Source organism: Notechis scutatus, chromosome 11 (genome assembly GCF_049901735.1).
Source record: "Notechis scutatus isolate UNSWTSFEM ecotype Mainland chromosome 11, rNotScu1.2, whole genome shotgun sequence".
NCBI lineage: Eukaryota > Metazoa > Chordata > Lepidosauria > Squamata > Elapidae > Notechis > Notechis scutatus.
The window spans coordinates 19,028,046-19,052,510 of record NC_142019.1 but is presented as its reverse complement, the minus strand read 5'-3'; the positions used below and the strand labels follow the sequence as shown (position 1 = coordinate 19,052,510).

Below are 24,465 nucleotides of genomic sequence, written 5' to 3'. Positions count from 1 at the left end.
CTTGGCCGCGTTGGGGGATTCCGAGCGGAGCTGGTTGAGCGCTCAAAGTCCCTCGTCGCCTCGCGCGCTGGCTCTGGTCGGGGGGGCGGGAGGGGGGGCCGCTGCTGCTGCTGCTGCTCCTGCTGGAGCCACCGGTGTCAACACAAAAGAGGGAGCGGAGCGCGGCGGCGGCGGCGGCGGAGCCAGGCAGCCTCCCGCGGAATCGGGGACATGGACATGAAGAGGAGGATCCACTTAGAGCTGCGGAACAGGACGCCCTCCGACGTAAGCCAGGGCGGGCGGCGGGGGCTTCGCGGCGGCGGGAGCGACCGGGCCGGCCAGGCGGGGCGCGCGGGGAGCCAGACTGCGGAGCGCCAGGCGGGCGGGAGGCGCCGTCCTGCCGGCTGCCGTCGCGGGTGCTGCGCCGCTGCCCTTGAGGTGCCCACGGGGCGAGCGCGCGCGCGGCGGTCCCTGCCCGAGGGGGGCCGCGGGATCGAGGTGGCGGGAGGGGAGCCGACCCCCCGCCCGCCCGCCCGCCCGCAGGGACTCCGGGGGAGGCGGTTGGGTCGGTCGCCCGGGCGGAAGAAGAGAGGAGCGCGCCGCCCGGCCCGGGCAGCGGCGGCCGAGTTGATCCTGCGCTCGGGCGGAGTTTGCCCGGAGCGCCCCGGGCGGGTGGGGTGGGGGTGGGGGTCGCCGGCGAGGGCCCGGGGTCGGCCGCAAGTTGAGGGCGCCCGCCGGATGGGTCGCTCCGCGCCGCGGATCAGGCGCGCTTGGCCGGGGAGCCATATTTGCAACTTTGTAGTCCTCATGAACGCGCCCTTTCTCTGCCTCCCCGCCCCAGATGTGCGGGGCTGGGGCAGCGCGAGGGGGCGGCCGCGGGGGCGAGGCCCGATCGACCCCCCGCCCCCACACACACCGGGCCCTCGTGTCCCGCTCGGGGGAGGCAGGGAGGGAGGGGGCGGCGGCCTCGGCCCGGCCGGAACTTGGGATGCTGCTGCTGGAGGCTGCCTGGGAGGCGAAACTTTCTCCGCGGACTCGCCCGGCCCGCCTGCCCGATGGAGTGGCCGGGGGCGGGGGGCCGGCGGCGTTTTCGGATAAATTAAGGTTGCGGGGGCGGCGCGCAGGCGGCGATTCCCCAACTTGGGGCTCCGCCGTTCTGAGGAGCGCTTGGCGCCCAGCCCCACCCAGGTGGGAGACGTTTTCCTCCGCCGAGGCGGCCCGGGGGCTTTACATAAGACGGGGACTCAGGTCTGCCCCCCGGCCTGGAGTGTCACCTGCCTCCCGGGCGAAGCGCCGCTCCCGCCCCTCCCCGCGCCGCTCCGCCGAAGCGCCGACCCGCCGTTTACGTCAGGCCGGTGTGGCGCTCGGGGAGCGGCGGCCGGCTTGTTTGGGGGAAGAAGCGGCGGCGCCCGGGGCCCCACCTGGCCCCACCCCAGCCCTGGTCCGGGGCGCGGAGAGGCGGCCGTTAGGGGCCCGCGGAGGAGCGCGCTCGCCCCCTCGGAAGCACCTGGCCTCCGCCGCGCCAGCCACACATCCGCCCGAAGTAGGACGCGGCGCCATCTTTTTCCCCCACCGAACTGCAGCGAGGAAAAAGGGCTGTCCGAGCGAGCGGAGCGCGGGGTCGGTTCCACCCCTCAGCGGCGGAGGATGCGGCCTGCCCGGGGCGGCTTTCGCGGGCTGCCGGCCTTGGGGGTGGGGGTGGAGGAAGCCCCCGCCCGCCCGCTGGCCTCACGGTGCGCCCTGAGGAAAGCGCGCCCAGGATGGCCGCCTTCCCACCCGCCGGCCCGGAAGGCTGAGGGAGGCTCCGCTCCGGGGAGGAAGGAGGCGGCGATCGAGGTTGGGGAGGGGGCGCTGAGGGCGCCCTCCCGCCGGCGGCTGCCGCCTTCGCCCAGCCTGGCACGACAGTCGCTCTCCAGGGCTGCCATTTTGTCGCCGAAGCGAGGCGCGTACTTGGCCTGGCGAACCCGGGCGGGGGGGGCGGGACGACGACGGGCGCTGCTTGTGCCGAAGGGGGACCTCGTGCCGGCCGCTTCCTGAGGGGAGCGGGAAGAAGCGGGCGAGGGAGGCTGGGCGATCGGTGCCCCTTCCCAGAGGCGAAGGCATCCGCGCGCCAGGCCCTCTGCCCAGCCCCGAACGCGACGCCAACTCCGGCTGCTTTTACCTGCCGCTTCTTCACGCCAAAGGCCTTTGCAAGAGCCCCCCGGAGCCGGTACCTGCCGCGGCTGGATTGCGGTGGGCCGAGAGGGAGGCTTAGCAAAGCGACCCCCCGCCCGCCCGGACTCTTGAAGGCTACCGAAAGAACTTCTCGCTGCCCCTCAGCTTGTCTTTTGCTCAACAGTTTCACAGCTGTGCAATATACTCGTTGTGAAGAGTCAAATATTGTGTCAAGATGGCTTCGCAGTATTCTGTAAACTCTTGGAAGTCTCCAGGCTTCCGTGCATGTATTATAGGTAGAAAGCATGGGGAGACCCCCCTCAGAAGGAAATAGAGAAATTATAGGCTATCTGGAATGTGATCGTTCACATAAGAATAATGCAGATTTATGTCAAAATTTTCATATAGTACTCTTGATCATTTTGCCAAATCAGAACTCAACGGGGTTTTTTGGACATAAAAATGTTAAGCAACCTAGTTAATATTCAATAAAATGTTACATTGAAATTTTTTTGTGGTATTCTTTATGTTGATTATTAGGTTGGAGATTGTTGGGATATGTTTTCCAGTAATAGAAAAAAAATGCATGCAAACAATTTAAGAAATGAGGTGAAATCAGTAGGAAATTGAAATTATGAACCCAGTTCTCATGTAAATTTTGCTGAAAATTAAGAGAATTGCACCCAGAAAGCAAAAGTATAAGTTACAATACTTAGGCTAGTCTAGGGCATGATGCCTTCTGTGTTAATTCCTGACTGTGTGGTAAATGGTGCAATTTGCTAGTGGCTTTTTTTTTTTTAACCACTCTTCTGTTTTATTTATAATTGCATTTCTCATTCTCATGAGCTTTTCTGAGCTCTTAAGGGTGAAATTTGTCTCTGACAGTAAATCTTGAATTCAGTAGGACTTGCTTTCAAATAGCTGCGTTCAGGATTACCCCACCAGTCTTGTAATCCTGTTGATTTACAAAAGGCATTGGTTAATTATATAATGAAAAAAACAATTGAGAATTCAGGCTTTTGTGAATGCAAGTAAGGTACAAACTTCAGGATCTTCAAAGCCAGGGACTTGCTTTTAAACATGTAATTTCAGAAGCTTAAATTCTACTTCTTTCCACCAGGTGGACTCAGAACAGTTCACTAAATAAACAACTTGAAAACAAAGCTGTAATCTACCAAAAGTTGGTGTCAGAATAACAGCAAAGGGCCGGCAGAAAAGCCATTAACTATAGATCAAACTAAAAATATTCAGCAAGTGGCCTTCAGCCGTTTTATTTTTCCCCCAAATATCTAAAAAGGCCTACTTTTATTAAGCACTTGCCTTTCTCTTTCTCTGATCTGGGGATCTGGAAGGGCTCCAGATCTGGAGGGGGAAACATATGGTGGCCCTTAAGGCACCAAAGTTCCAAGTCATTCAGGCTCACTTGATGTAGTGAGGATGTGATTTCATGCAGAGCATGAACAGAGTATCACGCTTAACCGCTTGTGAAATGCAGTGGGATCAGGAGGCCCTGCCTTCTGCATTCATCTAGGGGTGAGGGATATCGCGACTATTTTCTAGGATTCCATGTTCCCCTTCCATTGTGTTTCTCCAGCAGCACATTTGAAGCTCAGTGAGATAATAATGAAATGTCACCCGCTCTCATCTCTCACCTGAAGGAGGGCTGTGTAACAATGACAAACTATGTAGTTCTCAAATATGGCCGTGAGCTTTATTTTACTAGATTTATCTTGCCATGAATTTGGAGAACGCCTATGAAGTTGGTAGAAGGGAAGGAGTCACTGGTCCAGAATAACCACGGAACTTTCATGGGGCTGAAGACGGACTTGAACCTGGAACTCCCTAATCAGCCCATTGTTTCACAGTCCTTTAACCACACTTTAGGAGGAAAACCCTGTATTACTTCTAGTAATACAGAAGTAGCTTGTTGGTATGGTACTGCTGTTTGCAGCGTGTTCCAGATTCTAGTGCAACATGATATTTTTCTTTTTCTCTCTCTATTGGGTAGTAGCCTTCTAAACTTACCCAAGGACTTTTTTATTTTTTATTTTTGGTCACTCCATCCCGCCTGCATAGAGGCTTTTTAATACTTACAGTTCTGAAGTTGGTGAGTTTAGAGTATAAGAAAAAAAGTTATTTAGTTTCTGAAAGCACATCCAGGTGACATGGATTCAAATCCAGATTCAACCACAGGTGAAATGAACGTAAACTCATTGCTAACTGGTTTTGGGAAAATAATATAGTCTGGGTATATATCTGAGTAGCTTCAATCCACTTTGCTTTCAGGTGGCAGAGGCTCTCTGAACAGTTTGTATGTACAGAAGAAAGTGAGCAGGTTTTTCTGCTACGTTGGAATTCCTATAAAAAGAGTAATATAACTGCATAGACATTGACAAAACCAATAAACCTGCCTACATAGTTTTCAGAAAGCAACTCATATTTCATTAATTAGCCTCCCTTAAGTTTATTAAGGGAGTCGGAACTTTTCCCTTCCCTTTTTCCTCCCTTATTTTCCTCCTATTTTCTTTCGTATTTTTGTATTTTATATTATAAACAAATAAATAAAATTTTAATTAGTTTTCTGTTGTTGAATACTTAAAGATGTTGGTGCCCATAAACAGCTACATAACCTATGATAAAGACAAAAGCGATAGAAAAGAGAGGATGCAGCAGACACAATCATAACCAAAATCTCCAGATAAAAAATAAGGTATCTTACAATAACATCTTAAAATATCTTGATCTTGTTGCAAATATGCAATGTCTCCTGTAAACCACAACTATTTTAAAATCATAAAAACTAGAAGCCAGCCTGAACTCATTTCTATAGCAGCCTTTGGACCCTCAATGAAATTCATCTAAACTTGTCAATATGAGCCATGAGAGACTTAACACTTTGGGGTTCAAAATGAAAGTTGTGTTTTCTTTTGGGTTCATATATCTTCTTCAAGAAACAAACCATATGTTTGTCTCATTGTGATTTAACACTTTTACGAATATTTCTAATCCATGCATGGACAAGTGTTGGGGCCACAAAATTGCACATGAAGTGTATTGCTTGATGTGCGTGTAAATAATGTCTAATACTGCTTTACACAACTCAGAACCTGCAGAAATAACTTTTTTTTCCTCCCAGCTCCCCTAACACTTCTTGACTCGGAGGGTTCTTCAGCAGTGGAGTCAACAGCTCCTTGGGGTCCCGCGGACTCCATCTCTGGAACTTTTTCAGCCTTGAGGACAGTCTGAGCATTCTTGTCTGTGGTGGGGACTTCCAAGGATTTCAACCCCAGGATTCAGGGAGGCCCTGTAGATGCTTAAAACCACTCACAGAAATCATACAAAAGGTGTTTCTGGGATCAGTCGCCGCCACACTAGTCCTCGTGAGCCAGAGTGGCGTCGTTTCAAGCTACCATAGAATTGTTATTGCAGCTACCACAGAATCCTCACATAGGTGGCCAGAGTGGCAGTTGTGGCCGCTCAGATGTGTTAGTAATTGCATTGTAATAACAGCAATAGCAGAGCCAGAAGAGGGAGGGGAAGGAGGAAGAACCACAAACCCTACAAGTGTTGTGGAACGGGCTTTCGTAAGCAGAGGCAACCCATAGGTTTGCCCTCCTTAACCATATCTTGATTTTGGTTAACAGGAAGTGGGATTTAACCCAGAGAAGACCAAATGTGCAGCCACTTACCATAGTTATAATGCACCAGTGGCTACCAGTGGTGTTTAAATGTAAATGGTGTTTTATATGCTGCTTTATATGAGTCACGGTGGCGCAGTGGTTAGGGGGCAGTACTGCAGGCTGCTTCTGCTGATTGCCGCTTGCCTGCAATTTGACAGTTCGAATCTCACCAGGCTCAAGGTTGACTCAGCCTTCCATCCTTCTGAGGTGGGTAAACTGAGGGCCCAGATCGTTGAGGGCAAGAGGCTGATTCTATAAACCGCTTAGAGAGGGCTGTAACAAAGCACTGTAAAGCGGTATATAAGTCTTAAGTGCTATTGCTATTGGTGCTCTTAAAAGGGCTGGTGGAATTAGAGTGTTGTTGATTTGCATTCTTCCGTATAGCATCTACCCATACAGGCTGACAGCCATTGATTACATGGGACCCTCAAGTCCAAGCCATGGCTTGATTGGAGAAATCCAGATTAAAATGTCCCTGACATCTGGTGTCTAGTATCTGCATGGGATGGCTCTTGTCAAACGACTCTTTAACTATTAATATTTTTCTTTCCTAGTAGTCAGTTTTGATACGGTATTGTAACTTTCACTCATTCCGTGCTCTTTTCTCCGGAATTTAAAGAAACCATATTTTTCTGTGTGATAGCAGTTGAATTATTTGGGGGGTACTATTATATTTTCCCTCTTTTTCTCTTTTTAAGGCTTGTTACTAACAGTTGCATTAATTTTTCCTCATATGATTTAGTTTCTCATCTCTCCATCCTCAGAATCTCCCTTTGATTCTGTTAGTTTCCATGCACCCTTCTTTAAGTGTGGTGCCCAGAATGAGATTCAGTATTCAGGTGCTTTTATTAACATAAGTTAAAATAACACGTGACTTTTTTTACAACCATGTCATACTGCAGACTTTAAGTCAGTCTCCAAGCAACTACTATTCCAAAATCTTTTTCCAGCCTAATATCTGGTTTTTTTTTCTGCCTTCACACTGATTCTGCTGTAATTGGCAAATAGAGGTAGTCCTCAAGTTACAACCACAATGGTGCCCAAAATTGTAAAGTGAGACATTTGTCACGTGAGTTTTGTCCCGTTTCACAACTTTTCTTGCCACAGTTGTTAAGTGAATCACTGCAATTGATAAGATAGTAACCTGGTTGTTAAGTGAATCTGGCTCCCTCATCGACTTTGTTTGCCAGAAGGTCACAGAAAGGGATCACATGACTTGGAGACCCAGCAATGGTGATAAATACGAATCAGTTGCCAAGTATTTGAAGTTTGTTCACATAACCATGGGACTGCCTCAGAGGTCTTAGCTGAAAAACAATCATAAGTCACGGACACTAAACAAACTGTTGTTAAGCCAAGGACTATCTGTATAAACATCCCCTCCACTTTTTCATATAACTCTTGATTAGGAATGTTACAGAGTGTGGGACCCAGTGCAAAGTCCTGGACTTTGGCACTTCACTTTCACTGATTGAGGGAGAGAATTCATGGCTACCTATTAAATAAGATTTCAAGCCAGATATGCATCTGCTAAGTTTACCCAGAGAAGATTTAACTAGCTCGCTAATCATAATGCCATGGAGTATTTTGTCAAATACTTTACTGAAACCAAGACATATTATTTCTACATTTCCACACGCTACTAAGGAAGCTGTGTAATTGAAAAAGGAGAAAAGATTAATTTTTGTTGTACACTTTGAAGATAATACGTACACTGAAAGCTTATGCACCAAAGACAAAAATTCCTTGTGTGTCCAATAACACTTGGCCAATCAAGAACTATGTAAATGTACAAAACAGAATGTGACATAAATAGAAACATATAACAGGGATAAATAAACCAGGGATTTTAAATAGTTATGGAGATTATGGCCATCGTGGAAGTTATACCTTTCCTATATATAATCAATAACATTTTAAATAGTTTAATATCACACCACATTAAAGGACAAAAATCACTATTGAGCTAAAATGAATAAGAGGAACCATGATGAACACAGTATAAATTATTCATTGGAACTATATACTACATGAGTTCGGTCTATATTGCTAAAATTGTATTTAGATTCTGCAGTATGCATAAAACTCCATTTTGTGTATGATAACAATCCATGTGATGATCCAGGGTGGGATACAAAACCAACACAGTCACAAAAAACAGGTGAAGCCCATTTATTCCTTCACTTTGCTTCCAAGCTCCAAATATCGTTGACTGAAGACAAAAAAACTCCCACACATGCAGTTAAAAGAAGGAGGGAGGAAAAAAAACACAAACCAGGCAAGATAAAGGCTTGAAGACCCCACAGATATCAGAACACACACTGGGAAGGATGCCAAACTCAAAAGAGGAACCATAAACTAGAGATATTTCCACGTTTTGTTTCCAGCGCTCTCCCGTAAGCATGTCCATCCTCTTATCCAGTTGTCACAGCTGCAGCCCATGAAGAGGATCAAGGCCCTCTCCTCCCGAGTAGACCACGTCTCTCCCTTATCCTCTCTTCCCTGTGTGCCCTAGGATGGAGAATGGATGGGCCTGGGTCCTCCTCTGACTGACCAGCTGGCCTCTGCCCTTCCCCAGCCTCCTCCACAACCTCTGGAGCCCCACCTCCACTCCCTGTCCGCTGTTCCTCCTCTCCCTCAGAGTCAGTCTCCAGCAGGGGCATGCCAATCCATGTATTAGATTATAGTCTGTGAATGATTTCAAGCTGAAGCATGTGAAATTTGCTTTTAAGGTACAAAGCTACTTCAGACTTCAAAGCATCCACAACTTGGTTAGCCAATGCTTCCACAATTTTCCAGTAAGAAGCATACAGTATAACTGTAGCCGTTATTATGTATGGAAGCAATTCAGTATAATTTGAACAGGAATATTTTATGTTAAAATGGGAATTCATCTTTTAAGATTTGTGCCATAAATCATTTCTCAGAATAACAGAAGTAGAAGAAACCTTGGAGGTTTTCTAGTGAGACCCAACCAAACCATTCCAGACAAGTGGTTGTCCAGTCTCTTCTTCAAAACATCTAGGGATGGAGCAACAGAACTTCTGGAGGCAAACTTTCCCACTGATTAATTGTTCTTACTGTCAAGTTCTAGGAAGATTTCTTGACTTCTGTTAGTTCTCCCCTAGGTCTGGGAGGTCCCCCGGTTCTCCGGACTGACCTTATTTCTGTCATGAAAAAGTGAGCTTTCCAGTACAGCTTGTCCTGCCCTTAAGTGCTTTGGAGAACAGGTTGACCTCCTTCCTCTCTGTGATGGACCCTCAAATATCGGAAGGCAGCTATCATGTCACCCCTAGTCTTTTTTCTTTGTTAGACTAGAGCTATCTGATTCCTTCAGTCATTCATCATATGGTTTAGCCTCCAGACCTCTTTATCATCTTTGTTGCACTTCTCTGCACTTTTTCAAGACCTTAACATCTTCGCTTGTATCACGAATGACCAAAACTGGATGCAGTATTCCGGCAAACATAGTGTTAATTGCTGCTATGTGTTTTTCCATTTTTAATATCACTGCCTTCCATGTATGTACTGTCTGATTCAATAAGAACTTTGCATAGGGAGGTGCATGCAAGGAGAATGAAGCCCCAGCATTTCAAATTCCTGAAAACATGCAAGTGTTCTGTCTGTTAGCATCTTGATAACTGCAAATGGACATATGGAATGGCAAATTTCAGTGAGAAAACAGCCCAAAAGCCAGTGCAATCCTAGGTTCCATTAACAGAGGGACAGTATCAAGATCATGTGAAGTGTTAGGACCGCTCTAGAAAGCCTTGGTAAGCATCCAGTTTTGTTCACCACAAACTACAAAAAAAGATGTTGAGACTCTGGAAAGAGTGCAGAAAAGAGCAACACAGATGGTTAGGGAGCTGGAGGCTAAAACATATAAAGAACGTTGCAGGAATTGGGTTTGTCTAGTCTAATGAAAAGAAGGACTAGGGGCAACAGGATAGCTGGGTTCCAATATTTGAGAGGCTGCCACGAAGAAGAGGGTCAACTTATTTTCCAACGCACCACAAGGCAGGACAAGAAGCAATGGGTGGAAACTAACCAAGGAGAGACGCAACCTTAGAACTAAGGAGGAATTTCCTGACAGAACAATCAACCAGTGGAAGGACTGGCCTTCAGAAGCTGTGGGTGCCCCATCAGTGGAGGCTTTGAAGAAGAGACTGGACAGCCACCTGTCTGGAATGATATAGGGCAGGGGTCTCCAAACTTGGCAACTTTAAGACCAACTGGCTGGAGAATTGTGGGAGTTGGTCCACAAGTCTTAAAGTTGCCAAGTTTGGAGACCTCTGAGATAGGGTCTCCTCCTTGTGCAGGGGGCTGGATGGTCCCTTCCAACTACTGTTAAAACTGGAATTCCAGAAAATCCAATTTGTGAAATTAGTTGTGAGTTCAACAAAGGAATGCACAATTCCAGGATTTAGCATTACTGCAAGTTATGAAGGCCTGTATTTTGAAAAAAAAAATAATGAAAAAAGAGCAGCTGCAGGCCCAACACACCGACTGTGAAATAGTTGCAGCTAGCTAATGATTTTGTTCAGTTGTACTCTGAGCCTTAGTTGAAACTGCAGCCAAGTTTTCTTTCCAAGTGATTGGACAGCTCTCCCTTTCAAATTCATTTGGAATTCCTTTCCATTAACCGGAGCGTGTTTGTTTGGAGTTACAGCATTGCCAGTATCAGCAATTCAGCCAAGGGAGGAAGAGGGCTCATCGTATTCGCTATCTGCCTTTCTTCCAGGGGTACAAGAGACAGCAACCATGGGAGAATTACTTGATTTTATTGTCATCATAGTTGATTTTGGAAACGCTCACTGAAATGGCGTACCTGGCCTAAAAACACATATTTTTTTTAATGGAGCAAAGATAGTCCAGGTCAGGACAGGGAGTCCTCGATTTGCCAGCCCAAAATTTCTGTTGCTAAGCAAGGCAGTTGTTAAATGGGTTTTGCCCCATTTATGACCTCTTTTGCCACGCAGTTGTTAAGTGGTCATTAAACTGGCTTTCCCCCTTGACTTTGCTTGTTGGAAGCCAGCTGGGAAGGTGACACCTGGGGATCACAGGGCCCTGGCACAGAGCAACCATCATCAAGACAGGCCAGTTGCCAAGCACGGAAATGTTGGTCATGGGATCACATTGATGCGACAAAGGCACATAAGGGAAAACTGTTCATAACTCACTTTTTACAATGCCGTTTTAACTTCGAACGATCACTAAACTAATGATTGTAAATAGAGGATTACCTGCTTTGCATCCAGGTACACTCCTGGGTATGTCACTTTAGGCCTGCCTGCTTTTTTCATGCCATAAATGCAGAGTGGAGCATTGCTCAGAGGTCAATGGCCAGAATTGTGTTGAAGTTTAGTTCACTTTATTGTCATTGCAATGACAATAAAGTGAACTAAACTTCAAACACCATCTTCAGTGCACATCATGACCATGAAAATAAACACAAACACACATCCTTCACTCTCCACACATTGAACCAGAAACCGCCGACACCACACCAACACTGCACTATGCAGCAAAAGAGCTACTGGCCTGGGATAGAAGCTGTTTTTCAGCCTATTTGTCCTTGTTTTTATTGTCCTGTACCGTCTGCCAGGTGGTAATAGTTCAAAAAAAAAGGGGGGGTTCCCAGGAAGAGATGGATCTTTGAGGGTGTTTTGAAATTTCTTAAGGCAGCAGGAGGTCTAAAGCTCTTCCAAAGAGGGGAGAGGGCAGCCCATGATCCTCTGGGCAATGATGTTCACCCTCTGGAGTGCTTTCCTATCTGCCTATGTGCAATTGGCAAACCTTACACAGTTGTGCAGTAAGTTCAGATACTCTCTGTGGTGCAGCGGTAGAAGGTCACCAGCAATTTCTCATTCAGTTGTTCTTTTCTGAGAAGTCTCAGGTAGTATAATCTCTACTGGGCCCTTTTGACCAGGGCTGCAATATGAGAGCACCCATTGTGAAATAAATATGAACGTTCCCCCCTTCCATATAGTGACTCTGCTCTGGCCTGAAACATAACAGCAATTCTTTGGCCATTTTGAAATTTAGTCCTCTTCAATTTAGAGGGTTTTACTCCAAAATACTGTGGGTGGGTTTGGCTTGAAGCAAGCCTGGAATAGATCAGAGAGTCAAGACCTCTCTGGAGTCTTATGAAGGCTATATAAATTACTCTGATACGTTAAATGCCTATTTATTTATCCATTTAGAAATCTCCCATCTCCCTCACAGAGGAACTCTAGGCGGTATGCAAATAAAATGTTAAACACATAAAAACTGAATATAAAATGTAAAAAAGAAGCCAGATTTGTTACAATTCAACATTAAAAGGCAGGGGAGCGGGGGCACTAGCCAGCCAGATGGCTGGGACCTCCTTTGTGAGCCCCAAGCCAGGTGTCAGGGCCAGCTATTCTATTCTATTCGTTTCTTTTCTTTCGGGACTGGTGACATTCCTTCATCTTACAGTTGTAACCAAGGATGACTGAACCTGAAAATGACATAACTAAACCCTATTTTATTTATTTTTTATATTCAGGTAAAAGAACTTGTTCTTGACAACTGCAGGTCATATGAAGGAAAAATTGAAGGCCTCACAGATGAATTTGAAGAGCTGGAACTATTAAGTACAATCAATGTAGGCCTCACCTCAGTTGTAAACTTACCAAAGTTAAACAAACTCAAGAAGGTAGGTGCTTGTCCTATTTTATGAAGAAAAACATGACGTGCCCAATAGTTACTTACATAAAAGACCCTCGAACCCAGTGCTGAATGGAGGTTTCTATGTGACCAGTAAAGCAACACTTTGGGTCTTTTTAATAAACGTCCAAGGGTAAAGTGTAAAGTGCAGGGATTCCCCAATATTTCTTGCTTTTGTTTATTATAACTCTGCAGCCAACACCTCCGTTTTATACATGCCCGTCTGCTCACCTGGCTGCCAGTTTGGTCTCATCTGCTAGTTGGCTCAGGTTGTGCAGCCTTTCCTGGCTGCCCCTGCTCCCCCATCAGGCCCCCTTCTTCCCCCTCTCGGTAGCATTTTCATGGCCTCCTTTGAATCATCCTGGATCTTCTCTGCTGCTGCCGATTGTCCTTTGGCTTCCCTTTTCTCACTCTCTGTTCAAAATTTGTTTCCTCTTCACTGTTGACACCTTTGGCTCTGCTGGCCTTTACGTTGCCCTGTTGGCTTCCTTGCCCTTCCGCTAGTCTCACTGGAGGTGTTAATTCAGCTGTTCTCTCGGTTGGCGTCTCTCTGCTCTGCATTTGAGTCTCCATGTTTCTTTCGGACACACTATCCCGTTGCCTGCATGTTCTCTCTTTCCCCATCCTGCCTCCTTCCTGCTCCATCATTATTTTTGTGGCTTTCCTTGTTCTCCTGTTACGAAGGAACGAAGGAATGATCACCTCACAGCCCACCTTCCCTCTGCAGATGTTGCCTCCTTAGCTTTATTTGGACTTTCGGGTGTGCTCTATTTGCCCCAAGTCTTGGTTTTCCTTTGTGCAACTGTTCTGATGGCCCCCAGTGCCATCCCTCCAGTCTCACTATTGGCTCCCGGTCTATTTTTGGATTCAGGCAAGTTCTGTGACTTCCACTCCAAAACCATTCACCAGCTCCCAGACTCCCCTTTCCTCTTTCATTTTCTTCCATTTCTCCAATTCCTTGCTTTCTCCAAGCATCTTTGTGATACTGCTGCTTTCGTTTCCTTCCAAATCTCTCTCAAACCCTCTGTGTATGTGTCATATACCTTTACTCATTCTTTTGGGGGACACCTGGGTGGAATTTCAGATTATTGGGGCCTCAGGAAAGGAATGTATCCTCTGTGAGGTGACATATGTGCACAGGTGAGACTTTACTATAGATATTGGAGAACAAATGCTACATCCTCCTAAAACTTAACAATTGTGTGTGTGTTTTTTTTTAATTGTCTCAATATTTATCTCCTCAGTTCGAGTTAAGTGACAACAGAATCTCAGGGGGACTGGAAGTATTGGCAGAAAAATGTCCGAACCTCACACATCTAAACCTAAGTGGCAACAAAATAAAGGATCTTAGTACAATAGAACCTCTGGTGAGTCCATGTAGACTTCTTAGCGAAGCCTTGTGTCAGGATTCCGGCAGTTGCCCCCATTTAAATCATGAGTCTCGAGCCAAACTTCCAAAACTTCAAAAGGATTTATTGGGAGTGAACATGTCCAGCACTGCCTGGGTGTAGCCGACTCTGAGACACATAATTCATCGTCACCCTTGACCCTGATTTCCCCCCCATCCCCTGGGTATATCATAATTCATATTCTCCAATGGGACACATCCATAGCCCAGAATCAGGCTCTCCAGTTGGAATTTTGCATGGCAGAAACTTCAGTCACCTAGTTACTATCTTTGAACAACTATTTATGGAATGCACTTTTGATTTCCAAGCTGCCGCACTGCTCCCCACTCCTTTTCTGTTGGCAACTCTAAAAAGACCAGAGAACTCATATTTTATGAGTTGACACCCTGCTGATCAGGTCTCAATACTCCTGGAGTTGTTCTTGTACTTTAGGGGTGGGCTGGATGTGGCCCTCAGGGTGCTTAGATCTGGCCCGCAGGACCACCCTGGAAATAGTGAAGGACCAGCCCACAGTGCCTCTGCCACCGAAAACGGAGCTCAGGAGGCTGTGCGGCCCTACCGAGCTCCGTTTTCACTGGCAGAGCGCTTGGGCTACCACAAGTGCCCCCCGACACAAGTGACGTTGAACTGGCCACGCGCCCCCCCAGGTCAAACAACCCTGATGCGGCCCTCAATGAAATTGAGTTTGATGCCCCTGTTGTAGTTGCATATTTGACCTGCAGACACTCCGGCCTCTCTGTTCTTTTCTGCTTCTCTGGTCAAGGTCGGTCTCGGGGCCCAAGTGAACAAGGAATTGGGTTCTGCTACCCACGTCTTACACTGTGGCCCACTCTCGGCCGCCTTTCATTATGACTCTGGGGCCAACCTTATTCCTGAGCAGTTACAAAAACAACCACAACCCTGTAAGCCAGATGATGAAATATGGACAAATGACACGTAGTGTAAAGTCAAGTACTTGAGAGGCAATTTCAGCCAATCTTGCATTTTTATGGCCCTTCCTTTCCAGACAAAAAGGACAAATTTCTGTAGCTTTCAGTGGAGTAGGAGTCATTTCCACATTAACTCAGCATATGGTTCCCTGTTTCTTTTGGTTCTCCTTGACTGCCTAGACTCCGTGCTGGTAGTGTTGCATTTTTAAATGTTTTAAGCTTTTCCATACTCCCTTCAGTTTGTCAGGCAATAAGTTCCCCCTTTCCTCCCTTTTTCTAAACTTAAAACAGCCTTATGATCTCGTCAGTTTCCTTGACATTTCTTCACGTTTCTATAGAATCCATAGAAACAATATTTGTGGACAAGCCAGAACATAAAGGAGAACCGTAGAAGCACGGGGTGCCTCAAGTGAGGTACTCAAGCTCAGGGGAGGCAGATGTAGGACTGGGCTGCGACTACTGCCCTCCGTTGCCTGTTTTCAGTGCCCGTGAATGGCTGCCCTGAACGTTCACTGAGTAACCCTGCGACTGGCAACGTTTTTGGATCTGCTTCTGGCCACCAGATTGCAGCTTCTGCTGTCGCACTTTGTCCCTGCTGGCTTTCTGCTGAGAAAGTCAACACACTTCAAAATTGGAAAGTACAGAAGAAAAAAAAGATTCTGTAAGGATGAAAAATAAAAGTATAGTGCTGTTGCGGTGTGTCTTTGTCAGCCTTCCCCATCGAATGGGACTACGCATCTTCCTTTTTCTTTTTTTTTAACCTAACAGAAGCCTTTTCAGTGCTGACACGAACAGAGAAGAAGAGTCTTAGGTATTTGATATTTTTAGTTAATATACACCGATATTTAAGCACCTGAAGCCCATTCTTCCACTAGGTTGGGGTGACGGAGCGAAACTTGCCCAGTCATCCCATGAGCTTCTATGGCTGAAGGCAGCCTTGAATCTCTTCTTCTGTTCCAACACCATAAAACACGGCTTTATTTGTGGCTTGGCAAGGGAGCACCTGCATCTCCCTCTGGTGGTTGCCTAAAGGGATGTTGTCTGTAGGCTGGAAACAAACAGGAGGCGGCTCCTTTCATGGGATTTAAAATTCCTGGACACCTTGACCACATGCAATCCGGGTTTGTTCCCGTTGGGGCTTTGGACAGGTGTCTTGCAGACTCCCAGTGAGATCTGTGGCTTAAATCCAGCTCTCTGGCGCTTAAACCCAGCCCACCTGGATGTGGCCACTTCCAAAACCTCTCGTAGGCCAATTCTGATCCTCGCCAGATTGAGAGGCTGGAATGGCGTTTGTAGTTAAGAAGCCTTTCAATTCTACATTTGGAGCATTGGTTTTGTTATATTTCTGACCCAATGGCGTTGGGCTGAGGGTTGGCCTTGAACCCCTTCCTTTTTCTTTCAGGAGAAGTTACAAAACCTGAAGAGTTTAGATCTTTTCAATTGTGAGGTCACCAACTTGAATGACTACAGAGACAATGTCTTCAAACTTCTCCCTCAACTCACATATCTGGACGGCTACGATCGAAATGATAAAGAGGCCCCTGATTCGGATGCAGAAGGTTACGTGGAAGGCCTGGATGATGAAGAGGAGGAGGAGGATGGTGCGTGAGCTTGATTCCTAGCTTGAGGTTGACTCCCAAGAACAAAACTCCGTATCTTTGCCTTATTTGATGCAGCAAAACCACCCACAGAATTATCTCTGTCAATGTGTAGCATTCTAGTTTGCCCTGGAAGCAGGAGACGGGATGAATCCTGAAAAGTCCCTAGATTCCAGTGCCCTGTACTTCTTGGCACCAAATATTGATGAACTTTGGCATCTTGTACTGGAATGGTGGGGTAAATATATGAGAGAACCGTTGAATAGCAGGGGCAGGTTGATTTCGTTCCTCTTTCAATTACTGGAAACAGAACTTGTGGATATGATGATAATGGCCACTCCTACAGATTGCTTTCAAGAGGATTACAATAAGTTGGAGGAAGAGACAGTACTCAGTAGCTGATACGTACGATGGCTTAGTGGGACAGCAGAGGCCAGGAACAACTGCCTTCAACCTGATTCTAAATTTCCAACAAGTTTTAGGCATGACTGCTGGCTTGAAAATCAGTGACTCTCAAGTAGATGGGCTCCTTTGGATCCACTCCAGAGGGGGCTTCTTATATCCAATCCAGAGGGGGCTTCTGGTACCATGGTTCCCTTAAATGCATGACTTTTGTGGCACGCCCTATCACAGTACAGAGTGTGCCACGTGCAAGTAGGGAACTATTGGCCTGAGAACGGTGAGGAATCCTGTCCTCATCCTGCAGCTCCTGGAGAGGCAGGTCCCTTGCAAGTCTGTTGTGTGAAACAACCGGATACTAGAAGTAAAGTTGACAAGGGAAACATATGCAGAGGATAGGAACGTAAGCATTGATTAAACTAAACTTCAGAAATATTTGGAACTGATCTGCATTTCCTTCCTCTTGTTATGTTCCACTTCATAAAAACATCGGGTGGTTTTGCTGTTTTAAACAGATTTAGCTGGTTTGGGGCATTTCTCCTTCAATTTGCACGAGATGAGAGAAGTGGGAGAACCAAGCGATAGGTTGCTTAATGCTCTTGGTCTTCCTGTTGGGTTTCCTGGGAGCAGCTTTGCTGATTGCTGAAGACAAGCTCTTTGCTTTGTTCTTTTGTTTCATTCAATGCCTTCTGCCTTCTGCCTTCAGGACCGGCCTCCTTTGTGAGCCTAAAATAGCTTGCCCAGCGTTCCTGTCCCTAGTATGGACTCCAGGTGATCACAATCTCTGAGACGCAGAATGCAGGCACTTAGTTTTGATAGCCCCAATGTTCAGGCAGCTGACGGAGGGTGACTGGGAATCTGGTATTTCTGTCTATGCTCAGTGGCAAACACACACACACACACCCTGCCCCATTCCTCCTGCAAAAGTTCCGGACTCCATCCGGTTCTGACTGTAACGTTGCTCTTCTTGCCTTTATGGCCTGGGACGGATGAAGCAAAAGGCTTAGAAGAAGGACCAGAAGACAATGGAATGGGCTTCTCTCATTGGACCAGGTGATAAACTGGCTTGATTTTTCTGTTTTGTTTTATAGAAGAGGACTACGATGAAGAGGCTCAGTTAGGAGAGTATGAATTAGAAGAAGAGGAGGATGTGAGTGGAGAAGAGGAAGACGTGAGTGGAGAAGAGGAGGTGAGACTGTGGTACTTGCGGGAGAGAACCAGGCCCGCTGCAGGCATCTTGCTTTGGATGAAGGGGGGGTGGGATTCTGCGATCAGCCAGAGCAGATAATTTGCCTCCTGTCGAATGTGGTTCTGGCAATTCCTTTTCCAATTTAGACCAGTTCTAGATGCAATGAAACCCTTTTGCCTTTTTCTCTCTGGCAGGAGGACGAAGAGGGTGATGGTGAAGTAGATGACGAAGAGGAGGAGGAAGAAGTTGGTATGTGCAAAGCAAACCCTTGAGAAAACCTCTGCCCTCTTTGAAAGGCTAAACGATCAGGAGATTGGCCGTCATGCTGTGGTGGGCTTAAGCGCTTGGCCTGGAAGGCAGGTTCAAGTCGCCCTGCAGCCAGAGAGCTTTCTGGGGGACCCTCGGTCTGGCTCACGCCATCGGCCAACCCCTCCCTCAGAAGAAAGCTTTTTTTTGGGGGGGGGGGAAATTAGGAGACGCTTCCAGTGAGCCCGTCTTGAGCTCTTCGGAGGGAAAGTGAGACGTGAAGGAGGAACGCGAGGCCTGTAGCTTCTTTTTGGTGCGATGGGGAGTTTTCTTTGGGGCAAAGTTCATTTATTGACTAGGGGGCTTGTCGAGCGGTCAATATGTAGTTGGAATTAAACAGATAGCAACCAGCTAATTTAAAATTAAAAGCACGAAAAACAGACCCTAAGGGCATTCAAGAGTTCTGGGTTAGTATTTTTTATTTCATTCCTCCTCTCTGCACATATTTTATAGGGGGAAATGGGGCAGGGCTGCTTAGCTGACCAGTTTCAGTAGCTGAGTGCAGCCTGTACCGCAAAGGTTGCAGAGTGGAACTTTGCTCCCCCCAGAAGTGGGGCTGAATTTGGCTGCTGGTGGAAGCTGCTCCCCCCCAAGAGCTGCCCAGGCCTTTTGCTCCGCTGGAAATTGGGCTTAAGCCGAAGAGGGCTGCTTTGCGATCCCAGAAGCCCCCCCCCTGCATCTCTTTGGGGCTGCGTTGTGGGGGGTATTTTTTGGGGCAGAGAGCTGTCCTTTGTCCTTTGTCCTGAACCTGAACCTCTTTCTTTTGACAGAAGAAGCCCGGGGGGAGAAGAGAAAACGAGAGGCTGATGATGAAGGCGAGGAGGAAGATTAAATGCAACATAATCTGTTCTGGGAGAAAATAAGTTTCCTATTTGTGATTTGACTGTTTATACCCTGTATTTTCACCCCTTCTCACCCCCCCACCCCCCCCCCGGAATGTAACGTTGCTGTGAGATCAAGAAGGAAATGCTTAATTTTATGGGCAAGGGGATTAAAACAACATTTTAAAAAATGACAACCTGCCACTCCGACTGCTACATTTTGTTTCTGAAAAAAAAATTATTCTCTCGCTTATTCCTGTTTCTGCAGAAGCAAACCACGGAAAGACATGCGTATGTTTTTCTTGGGATTGGCTCATCCTGGACTCTGGATTATTATTATTTTGTAGAAAAAGTTTTTTAGAAATAAATGCGAGCCGGGCAATTCACACAAGGGTTCAAATGGATGGCTGGAACAGGGAGGGCAGAGGGATAATGTGGGCCTGGAGACCCGGTGGCTTCTTCTTTTTCCCCACCCCCCTTTTTTTGCCAGTTTATGAGGATATTGTAAGTATTTCTTTCTTCTCTTCTGGGTGCAGCAAGATTGGCCGTGGGAGCCTCCCAGCCGCCATCACTGCAGGGGAGCAGCTGCAGCATCCAGATAACCGAGTGTTTCCTTGTTACCTGTTTTGTGAATGGCTGCCGTTCCCAGAAACCCCTTTTTTCTTTCACTTCCTATCGGTAACATTTACTTGGCTGTTTGTAAATAGTGACCAACTATGTAATTTCTCTCTCCTCTCTCTCTCTCTCCGTCTCCTTTTTATTTGGTTTGTGGGGGTGACTTTGCAAAATTTTATTTTAAAAAAAAAATCTTGTAGAGCATGGCTGGGCAAGCTTCTCTCGGGATGGGAACTGCCCAAGAATACGGCGGGATCCTTGTTCAGCTCCCATTCCTGGTTGGTTCGTCTTCTGACTATTTTGAGGGGATCTAGAGCAGTTCTCTGTAAAACGGCAGTCATGGAAATATCTATAAATATATATAAAAAGTGTTCCTAATTTCCTGAGTTAACTGGTGAATTGCATTTGACAGTTGTAATAAAAAAAGAAAATGTTTGAACCCTTTTAACTAAAGTGTGTACTATTTTGGTCTGTAAAATACTATATATAAAAGTATATTAACAACTCCTTGATATTAGGTGATGAGAATCTGTTTCCACGTGTGGTCTACTCTACAGTACGCTGAAGATTTTTGCAAAGCTTTTAATTACCAGAGGAAACATTACTGGACTCCCAGGCCAGTCGGGGTCTCTCTTCATACATGAGCATGGATTGCTGATAGAAAAGTTGTATTTTCTTAAAAAGTCAGTAAATTGACTGCAAAGTACCTAGTTGAATGTACAGATTTAATTTCATGTCCCTCTTCAAATAGAGCATTAGAAGTGGGCTTGTATTTTCTAGTCAGTTTCTCATCTGTATATAAACAAGCACAACCATTGCGACCTTCCCTCTTGCTCCCCAAAGAGCCAAACTTTTTGAGTTTTATGTCTTTGTTAATTATGAATTTCAATAAATCTTTTTATACAATTTTTTTTCCTGTGGCTTATTGCAGTAAATGGGCCACGTGGGAATTTGCTGCTTAATTTTAAAGTTTTTTTTTTTAAACAACAAACTTCTAATTATTTTAAGAAACTTTAAAAAAAAAAAGAAAATTGATTAATCCCAATGGCTCAGTCCACCAAAGCAAAATACTTCAGTGAAACAGAAGTTGGGGCCTAATTAAGTGGCTTTCGATTTCATTTCCAGGCTTCCCAGAGGAGGAGCCCGCTAGAGCCCTGGAAGAATGGGAGCAGCCATGATGTGTATAGAAGTTCCCTTTCCAGGAACGGAACATTCCAGAACACTCTGCAATGTTCTCTTTCTCCTGTGGGCCACAGTGACCTGGCCATTCCAGGGGAGGAAAAGGGAACAACCCAGAGTTCTCTGGAGAAAGCAGATTTGCATAACCTCTTACGAGGTATCTGGTAGATCTGCTTTTTTATGTCAGGTTAATGAGAAGTTTTCCGACCTCTGTAGCCTAGTTGGTTTTCCACTTCCATTCGATCCCATGGGAAGAAGATCCTCTTCTAGCTGGGAATTTCCCTCCGCGGAGTCTTCTTTCCCCTCAAGGAAACCATCTTGGTTTACCTACTCACAAAGTAGGTGGGAAAAAGTCAAAGATGCTAAACGGGCCCAGCGTTTACTCTCCTCCAAGCTCTGTCATGAAGGCAAGTCGATGGCTGCTTTCTATAAAATCCTGGCCATTGTTTCAGACTTCATACCATGAGACACTTTGCCTGCCCCCCCCCCCCCTTTTTGAAGGCATATATATCCTCATTCCACCCAGAAGGCAAGGAGACATCACAACGGACTGGTTTGCTATTTGGGCGGCTTTATTTTGTGGCTACTGCGGGGCAGCATAAATAAGCGGATGGGAACACTGGAGTGGCGCAGTGGGAAATCCGTGTTAGGCACAGAATACAATGTGAACATGGATGGCAGAAGAGAAGGGAAGGAGCCCACTTGCCTGGCTGTCCTTGTGAATTAACAGTGTGGTCAAAGGTAGACTCTTTGGTGCACAGTGTGGAATCTGGCAACCTGGCTCTAAGTTTCAAGGAAAGTGATTGTCCACATCAACTGGCGTGGGAAATGTGAAACCAGAAGCCCTGAGAAGTTGAAAGGTCAGCTTTTTCCGGCCCTTTATGGACAAAACGGACCCTGTTAAGATCCACTCTTCTGTGTAGTAAAAGCTTGTCACTACATTCCCCAGAACATCTGAATGGGATGGTTCCCAAACCATAGCTGAGGGTGAGCAGAAATAGTATATGGCTTCGATACTTGGAACGCGTCCCCTGAAATCTTTTGAATCGGCCAACCACTTAGCTAGGTCCAAGCCAGCGAAAACTGGATTGAAGCCAGGATGATCGCTAATGTGGCTAAGGGTGATGGCTGGTCCAGGGGCAACAACTTTGATTTAACAAAGTTGCATTTACAACACCTCTCCTAACCCTTTTAGCAGGCAGGTGTCCTGGCTGCGTTCTGCTGCTTGTGGGATGGATGACAGCAGCAAGTGTGAGTGGGCCCAGTGCAGGCTTCTCGAGGTAGTGTGTAAATGTGTTCACTTACACACTCCCCAATACAAAAAGTCACATTCAGGAACACGAGATTATTCTAGAATACTGTACACAACATTTCAGGCGCTTGACTTCTTCAATGGGCATTGAAACTCAGTTGCCATTGTAATTTGATCGGGATTCCACAGACAGAACTACCACTTTCTTATTTATGAGAAAAGGGTGTGGCTCTGGAAGGAGAGAAGAGTCATGCTTAGAGGAGCTGGCAGCAAAAGTTAAATTACAGTCACAACACTACCTTTCTGTAAAGGCAGCCAGCCATCCTCTCTTCTATTTTGGAGAGCAAAGTAGGGAATTAAATATTAAGCCATTCTCCAGCTGAATGTCTTCAGGATGCATTGGCTGGGCCATACAGGCTGGAAATTCTGGGTACTCAACATATCTGGGTGACTCCAAGCTGAACTCTGTACTGTACTTATTCGCTTGGCAGGCACTTCTGCCCGACCCCCTTGCAAAATTTACCTTCCAACTGTATTTTCCTTGCAAGTGTATGTGGCCAGTCCTAGTAATAGGGATGAAGGAAGCTAGTTAACGCAGAATACTCTTGGGAGGACGGAGCCTGTTCTTTGCCCCAAAGAAGGGCTAGCAGATCTGGTCAGCAAAATTCTGGGAGAGACTAGATGGCACCTCAGGGATACAAAACCCCAAACTAGTGGCTGCCATCTTGTGCCACCTGAATTTTTGCCGCCCAGATAAGGCAGCCAGGAGCAGTGCCATCAGGTTGAGCTGCCACATCGCCCAGCATCTGCGCGAAATGTCTCCCATCTCAGGCGGCAAAATGTGTAGGGCCAGCCCTTGAAGATAACAACTCCTTTGGGATTAAGAGTTCCTAGAGTGGGAGACTCAAGAAATCCTAACCAACCAGCCGTGAGTGAGAAAGGCATTTGTTATGCTGCATGCATGGCGCGAAGGCAGAGACAGAATGGGCTCAGCCATCGTGGTGGGAACAGCAGTTGCCATAATGCAGAAATCTAAAATGTGGGTGATCTCCCCAAATGGCTATGATGGAGGAGTCCTACCTACCTGCCTCCCCCTCCAGCCCTTCTGCAGGATGGCTGCCTACTGGGGCTCTTTCATATCTTCTTTGTTTTTCAGATTTGATCCTGAGATTATTTTTATAAATAACAAGGCAACAAATATACCAAACACTCCTCCGTCCTCCTCTTTTCCCCATTAACAACTCTAATGAAGTGGATTGAGCTGGGAGAGAGAGACTGGCCCTAAGCCACCCAGGTGTCTTTCATGCCCAAGATAGGACTAGAACTCAAGACACCTGGTTTCTAGCCTGATGCCTTGGGTTGAACGTTCCCCCCCCCTTTTATGGGGGAGGGTTTTCCAGTGACTGCCTTTGGCAGCAGGCAAAATGTTCAGCTCCAGAGTTTTTCTTGGAAGTGAAGTCAAGAGGGCCATGATGCAAAGCCTTCCTAATGCATCCTGACCACTATATTGATTCTGAAATCTGCACCCCCCTCCCCAACCTCCATGAATGGCACCTGTCTGAGGCTAAAGGTTGGCACTTTGTTGTACAGGTAGCTTGCCAATTCCCAGTCCTAAAAAGATGGGAATCGGTGTTTTTTTCTTTTAAATTTAGTCTAAATAATTAGAATGGGCCTGCAGTTCTGTGAAGTGCCATGAAAGCGATCAGGGCATCACACCTCATAATCCGATCATTCGCTCAATAAGCAGGTCTGCATTGGGGCAGGGGAGAAGCAAATGGCAATCCATCTTCCTGGATAGGCTTCAACAAGGATTACCACCCCCTTTCCCTGCCACAAATCGGCCCTTTGCCAACTGCTCCATTAGCTGCTGAAGAACCTGAGCTATGAATCTGTGTGAAAGCTGTCAGGACAGGAGAGTCAAATTTAACGTGTAGGACTGGCACTCTTCAGGATAGATATGCAGCTGGAAATGCAGGTCTGTACTGTCCACTGCTTCTACCAAAACGAATGAAATATTCCCCTAACTCATAAGCTGCTAATGGGTAGTTCATTAAAAGTGCTTAATTCTTGCTGGATTAAGTGCTCCCCACTTGAAAAAAAAACCCGTTGGGCCTTTCTTGATCAAGAGGATGATTTGGTAGGCCTGTTTGTGTTGGATTTGCATTTTGGATTGTATTCCCTCAAAACCTTCACCTACTTGTCACTTAACAGCATCTGTCTCCTTTTGTCAAGTTTATCTTCAGGACTCTTGTAACTCTGTGTGTG

General features: G+C 46.6%; 1 protein-coding gene across 1 annotated transcript; it reads left to right on the top strand.

Moving 5' to 3' along the window:
• The first annotated feature begins 12 nt into the window (after positions 1–12).
• ANP32A (acidic nuclear phosphoprotein 32 family member A) lies at positions 13–20,217 on the top strand. Its single transcript, XM_026687911.2, has 7 exons — positions 13–264; positions 12,343–12,492; positions 13,748–13,870; positions 16,244–16,442; positions 17,930–18,027; positions 18,222–18,276; positions 19,104–20,217. The coding sequence occupies exons 1-7, from the start codon at positions 211–213 to the stop codon at positions 19,163–19,165; spliced, it is 741 nt and encodes a 246-aa protein (XP_026543696.1). The 5' UTR covers positions 13–210; the 3' UTR covers positions 19,166–20,217.
• The last annotated feature ends 4,248 nt before the right edge of the window (positions 20,218–24,465 follow it).

Bases quoted from the DNA above. Each gene is read 5' to 3' on its own strand.
- ANP32A (XM_026687911.2), top strand. From the start codon at position 211: ATGGACATGAAGAGGAGGATCCACTTAGAGCTGCGGAACAGGACGCCC. The intron at 12,493-13,747 runs GTAGGTGCTTGT...TTATCTCCTCAG, and splicing joins AGTTAAACAAACTCAAGAAG to TTCGAGTTAAGTGACAACAG. The intron at 16,443-17,929 runs GTGCGTGAGCTT...TTTGTTTTATAG, and splicing joins TGAAGAGGAGGAGGAGGATG to AAGAGGACTACGATGAAGAG.